Source organism: Aphanomyces invadans (assembly GCF_000520115.1).
Source record: "Aphanomyces invadans strain NJM9701 unplaced genomic scaffold supercont1.3, whole genome shotgun sequence".
Classification (NCBI taxonomy): Eukaryota; Oomycota; class Saprolegniomycetes; order Saprolegniales; family Verrucalvaceae; genus Aphanomyces; species Aphanomyces invadans.
In genome coordinates, this window is record NW_008580148.1 from 2,779,023 (window position 1) to 2,784,823 (window position 5,801).

General features: G+C 52.3%; 2 protein-coding genes across 2 annotated transcripts; one reads left to right on the top strand and one right to left on the bottom strand.

Annotated features, from left to right (window-relative positions):
* Positions 1-152: 152 nt before the first annotated feature.
* On the bottom strand, positions 153-1,975 carry H310_02460 (hypothetical protein; the record flags this gene model as incomplete). The annotated part of the gene is made up of 2 exons (XM_008865970.1): positions 197-1,975; positions 153-159 (listed from the first exon to the last, which is right to left on the bottom strand). The coding sequence occupies exons 1-2, from the start codon at positions 1,960-1,962 to the stop codon at positions 153-155; spliced, it is 1,773 nt and encodes a 590-aa protein (XP_008864192.1). The 5' UTR covers positions 1,963-1,975.
* Positions 1,976-4,909: 2,934 nt separating this feature from the next.
* On the top strand, positions 4,910-5,753 carry H310_02461 (hypothetical protein; the record flags this gene model as incomplete). Its single annotated transcript, XM_008865971.1, has 3 exons — positions 4,910-5,302; positions 5,540-5,642; positions 5,692-5,753. 3 exons carry the CDS (start codon positions 4,910-4,912, stop codon positions 5,751-5,753), a joined length of 558 nt encoding a protein of 185 aa, XP_008864193.1.
* Between the last annotated feature and the right edge of the window lie 48 nt (positions 5,754-5,801).

A 5,801-nucleotide genomic window follows, 5' to 3' on the forward strand; every position in this document is an offset into this window, starting at 1 on the left:
GATGTCCTGCAGGAGGGCAAACGACTTGGACATGCCCGTGATGTGCCACATCTCCTTGAACTCGGGCGTGAAGTCGACGACGGACCCCGGCAGACAGTTCTCTTGGAGCATCACGTTCATCTTGTCGACCTCCAAGTACCCCTCGGCCACAGTCAGACCCTGGCTCGCCGCCTGGGCAAGGACGGCTTCTTCGAACGCCAGCACGTTCTTGTCTTCGGCCAACACGACCGGCTCGACGACGTTGTCAACTGTGACGTTGGTGGCGCGTTCGACGGAACTGATGCTGCTCACGGCGGTGCTGCCGTCGCACTTGGTGTACAAATCCCCGAGGAGTCCCTTCATCTCGAACGAGTACCCGAGCTGGCGAACATCGGTGAGCTTGTAGTACTGGTTCGGCAAGTCCTTGAAGAACGCGCCGATGAGGGGATCGTTGGCAACGTCGATGGCTTGCCCGCCAGTCACGACCCGCATGCGAAGCGTCGACGTGGGGCCCACGGTTTCCCCGTTGTTGGTGCTGCAACCCTGGAACGACCGCATGTCGTTTTTCTGTTGCGAGTCGCTCAAGTTGAGTGGCTCGACGCGGCAGTGGTAGTAGATCGTGTGGAGGAGATCGATCGTGTTGTGGTGCATGAAAAAGATCGGGTCCATGGGGGAAATGCGGGCGTTCGCCATCGGGCCGTTGAGCGTTGAGTGGATGATGTTATGAGGTGAATACTCGATGGCTTGCGAGACCGCACGGACGTTGGATCCACTGAGGACACTCTGGCGAACGCTCGAGATGCTCATGTCGGAAATCATGGGCGTATTCGTCCAGTCGCCACGGGGAGTGCACTTGGGGCAGGATGCAGAGCCGGCTGTCGTGCACATGTGGTTGACAGGTCGTTGGTTCACGCACCGATAGTTGGGGTACGTGTACCCGAAAAAATTCGCATTGGAAATGGACCCTTGCGTGGAGCCGCCAAGTGCCGTCGTGATGGGGGAGCACGCTTCGATGGACCGACATCGGTTAGCACTAGGGGTGTTTTGCATCGTCGCGTAGTTCTGGACGTAGTCCCAGTACGGCAGCGTCAAGCACTTGTACCGGTCGCCAAGGCTGCGCAGCATGTTCTCAAACCCGAGGAGGAACTTGCGATGCCAAAACAAAAACACACACGTCCCATGTGCCTCGATGTTGCTCATTTGCTCTTGGTGGATGAGGACATACTTTTGGTACATTCCTCGGTCCATGGCGATTTCGAGCGCCGACACGAACGTATCTTTTTCGGAAGCAGAGAGAGATTCCCAAGATTTACGAATACGAGGGCATGCAGGGGTAGGAGCAGGAGTCGGGGCAGGAGTTGGAGCAGGAGTCGGCTTCGGGGTAGGAGCAGGAGTTGGAGCAGGGGTCGGCTTGGGGGTAGGAGCAGGAGTTGGGGCAGGAGTTGGAGCAGGGGTCGGCTTCGGGGTAGGAGCAGGAGTTGGAGCAGGGGTCGGCTTGGGGGTAGGAGCAGGGGTTGGGGCAGGAGTTGGAGCAGGGGTCGGCTTGGGGGTAGGAGCAGGGGTTGGGGCAGGAGTTGGAGCAGGGGTCGGCTTGGGGGTAGGAGCAGGAGTGGGAGCAGGAGTTGGCGCAGGGGTCGGCTTGGGGGTTGGTGAAGGAGTGGGTTTGAGGGTAGTAGGGGAAGGAGTGGGCTCAGGTGTAGGGGCTGGAGTTGCGAGCACCCCCGACACACCGCCGGGCAACGGAATGACTATTCCTTTTGCAGACTTCAAGTAGCACACGCCGTCGAACCAGTTGTACGCGTTGCATCCGACGGTCGCTTTGCAGTCGCTGCAGCACAGACCGGGGTCGTCTCGGTTGGTCGTGGAAATGTCGTTCTCCATGAAGTCGACGTCAGGCGTCACGTCGCACGTCTGGGCCAGACTTTGGATGGCCGAGAGCGCCGCCGACATGGCGACAATTGTACCAGTTCGAATGGAAACCATTGTTGTGGTGAGGTGTAAAATCTACAATGCAAAGGTCGACCGTCTCAATGGTGGGTCGAGTTCAGCGCTGGACAGGCATCATGTGGCGCCATTCTTCGTCTGCTGGCTACCCACCTTGATGTTTGGCATACATGTGGCATTCGCCTTTACCACACCAAGACGTTCGGTGGTTCTGCGCTTGCTAAAACCATCTCGGAAAAATACTCGGTCCCGCTTTGGATCACGTCACTGAGCGACGACAGTTCCAGTTCAAAAAGTCCCCAGCACTGCCCGGGGTTGCCCCCGATAGGAGCAATGCCACAGAGGAACGCCCTCTCTGTCTTCACCACGCCTGACACTCCCCGCTGCTCCACATGATGACATGCGACTGGTGAAACTCACATGTAAAAGCATCGCGCGGCTCACGACGCCATATCCAGCGTCTCCAATCCCCCTCTTGGTTACGCTGTTTGAATGTGTTGTCGACCATGTGTGTAGAGGACCGACATGCTGAAGAATGCCTGCATCCATCCGTGGTGGCCACGACTGCTGCCCCCCACAACAGACACGTTCCAACTGTAAACCATTCACCGGGGGTCTTGTGCAGTGGGCAGAAACGGACATGTTGCAAACTGGCAGTCAGCAACATCCTTCCCCGATGCAACATTTCCCGTGCATCCTTCGCCCGCTCGCAATTCATTCTTCACAGGAGTCCCGAGTTGGAGACTGTGGACTCGTCTACTACTCTGGCCCCACGAGTCCAAATTGCTGTACAACTGTACACAGTGGCTAACAACGTAGCCCGTTGATTAGAATCTCGGCGACATCCATGGCCCTGCGGACAATGGAAAATCGATGACGTGGACGGCAGTTCTCGCTGGTGTCCGCCATGTCCTCCTCAGGGGGTACATACAAAATGTTGCTAAGGATTTGGAGGTAGTGTGGCCGCGCGGGCTGATGATGTTTGGCGCAGCTTGATAAAGGCGTGACATAGTTCCAAGCAAGCCATTTCGCCCAGTTTCGATACTGCACACACCATCCAAGCAATCCATTGTTCGGCACGCACGCCACATGGCGTCAAAATGGTACAGGACGTGGTAGTGACAGGTCGAAACACAGTTTTGGAACGAAACAATGTTTGGACATCGGGCAAGCAAGGCGAGAACAACATCGACGAAGTTGAGGACGTGTGCCTCTGGACGAGCCCGTGCGCGGACGGTAATGAGCGACTTGAACGACCAGGCAGGCAAAGTGTACTTAACACTTCATGAGGGCAGCACCGCCATGAAGGTGGCCCAGGACGAGCAACACGAGACAGACACCACGGCCACGTTGGCGGCGAGAGATGCCAATGGCCACCTGTGACAGAGCGAAAAAAGCCACAGGAGCATTGTCGAAAGCGCTGGTGAATTCTTGAATCTGAGAACTATCATTCAATGGAGTGTACTAGTCGGAGGCGACATCGTATACAAAATAGACCAAGTTAACCAATGGGAGTCACTTTGGCCACCACAACCGGGATGCTGCGATAACTACCCAGTCAACGAATTTCATTTACTGTTATCTACAACGTTTTTGCGAAATATGTTTTTACTCTATTCAAATAATATTCACATTATTGCACAATCGTTCACATGATCCATATTCCATTTCGTTCGTCATTATAGTAAGGGACGTAAAAAAGTCCCCAGTAGTATAAGAGAAATCTCTTGATATGTATTGGTAATACAAATACCTTCAACGAGATTTGTGCCTGTAATTATATTCAAGCTGTGATAGATTGAAGAGCCATATCCACGATGATTGGTAGAAAATAGATAATTTCAGGCTCAGTCACGAACACAACAACAAGCAGCAAATACATACTTCGTGATTGGTAGAAAATAGATAATTTCAGGCTCAGTCACGACCGCAACAACAAGCAGCAAATACAAACAAGTAAAATACTTTTGCAACCAAAAATTTCGAAAATGAAGAAAAAATTGCATTATATACAAGAGTCAGTTAGTGGCAGGGCATTTCAATGAGCGAGTGATGATTTCATATGGCATGTCCTCACAGCTTTCAATAACGAGCTTATCCAGTCATAAGTTTTCGGCAGCAGACACAACCGGACTATTTGCGAACCTGGTGTAGGTTTGATTCGACTTTGACTTGAACGACGCGGTTTTGCGGGACATTCGAACCAGACAATGATAATCGAGGAACCAGTCACTATAGATTCTATTGCCCGGAATGTGTATAATGATTACCTTTAGTGTCTTGTATTCGTTTCAAGATAGATGTGTACTTGAGGAAGACAAAACATGAACGTATTTGGAAAAGAGTATCTTCTGACCTCGCTTTAGGTAAGACCAAACGGACGTAATGAGGTTTCAGCGCACACTGACTAAATGGAATTTTGTGCATCGACGTCATGGATTGAACCCTTTACCACTCGGGCTTTGTGCAAGAGCTCCACCGCGCGAGGTATTTCTCTTAGTGTTTATGATGTTGTTGTGGCTGTATAGTACCACGTAGGGCGGTTTGCATTACATATCATTGTTAAATTGTATGATAATGAATTATTGGTACAACGACGGTGAAGTGAGCTGGATAATGCATTGATTTGATAGTACTTTCAACTCATTTATGCATGATGTCATGTACTAGGTAAGCGATTGAACGGTTTCGTAGTCCGGCGAGGACATGCTGGTCGACCCACGAGCTGTTTTCACGAGCCCCAGGTCGTGTGGGTGACTCATAACGTATCGATCTTGTGGGTTTTGCCCAAAGGCCCACGCCTTTGGGGCACCCCGATTGTGAGGCCAGGACAACAAAGCCTGTAACACCGGTTGTAGTCAACCGGAAAGATCGCGAGGAGATCCTAGGGTAGAGTAAGAAGAGCACTTCCAAATACACCACGTTGGATCCTGTACTCGCCTTTGCAACACAAGTAAGCCACGGAAGACATGAGGTTATGAGCCCAATGGCCGAGAAGTACATCATCGATTCATCGACCAAGCTAATGGCCGACGGGGCTAACTACCGTGAGTGGTGCGTGAAGACACGCGCCAAGATCAACCAACAACGTCTCGGGAAGTGCTTGAAGCCTTGTACTGCCAGCAATGGCAAGTACCTCGAGGGCTTCACCGATGAAGACGATCTCGTCGCGCTGTCATATATCCAACTCACGATCCACTCGGACCACCTGAAATTCGTCCAAGCGGCAACCACGACGTGCGGCACGTGGGAAGCCCTTCGTGACATCTACGAGAGTGCGTCAGAAGTGAACTTGGTGACCCTCCAGCTCCAAATGAGCAAGTTGGAATGGAGCGAACGTCTGGGACTGGAAACGTTCACCGACCAGTTTGAAGAATTCGTAAGAAAACTCACCGCCGCTGGGGATACTGTACGAAGACTTTGGCCAAGGTCGGCGGGTCATCCAAAGTGGATACCGAACAAAAACACTCCGACCGTGTAACGGCTGTGTTGTCAATACGATCCAATGGGGACAAGCTGCCAATCAAGTTTTTTTACTGTCAAGGGAGCTCCTGGTGGACCAATCGAGTGCGACGAGGTACCTACTTATCCAGTTGGTCATATGTACGTTGTACAGGAGAAGGCATGGATGGACACGCGTGTGTGGGAGATGTACTTGACTGATCTGCTCAAGTACGAGATCGAAGGTCCCTCAGTTATTGTGGCCGACAACTTGGATTGTCATGTTTCCCAAGCCTCGCACGACAAGGTGTCATCTGAACTATTCAGTGTACTCGAGCCCTTGCCCAAGAGCTCCACCAGTGTCTGCCAACCTTTGGATGTGGGTGTGATGGGGCCTCTGAAGAGCAAGTTGCGCTCGAAGTGGCTCCAAGAAGCAC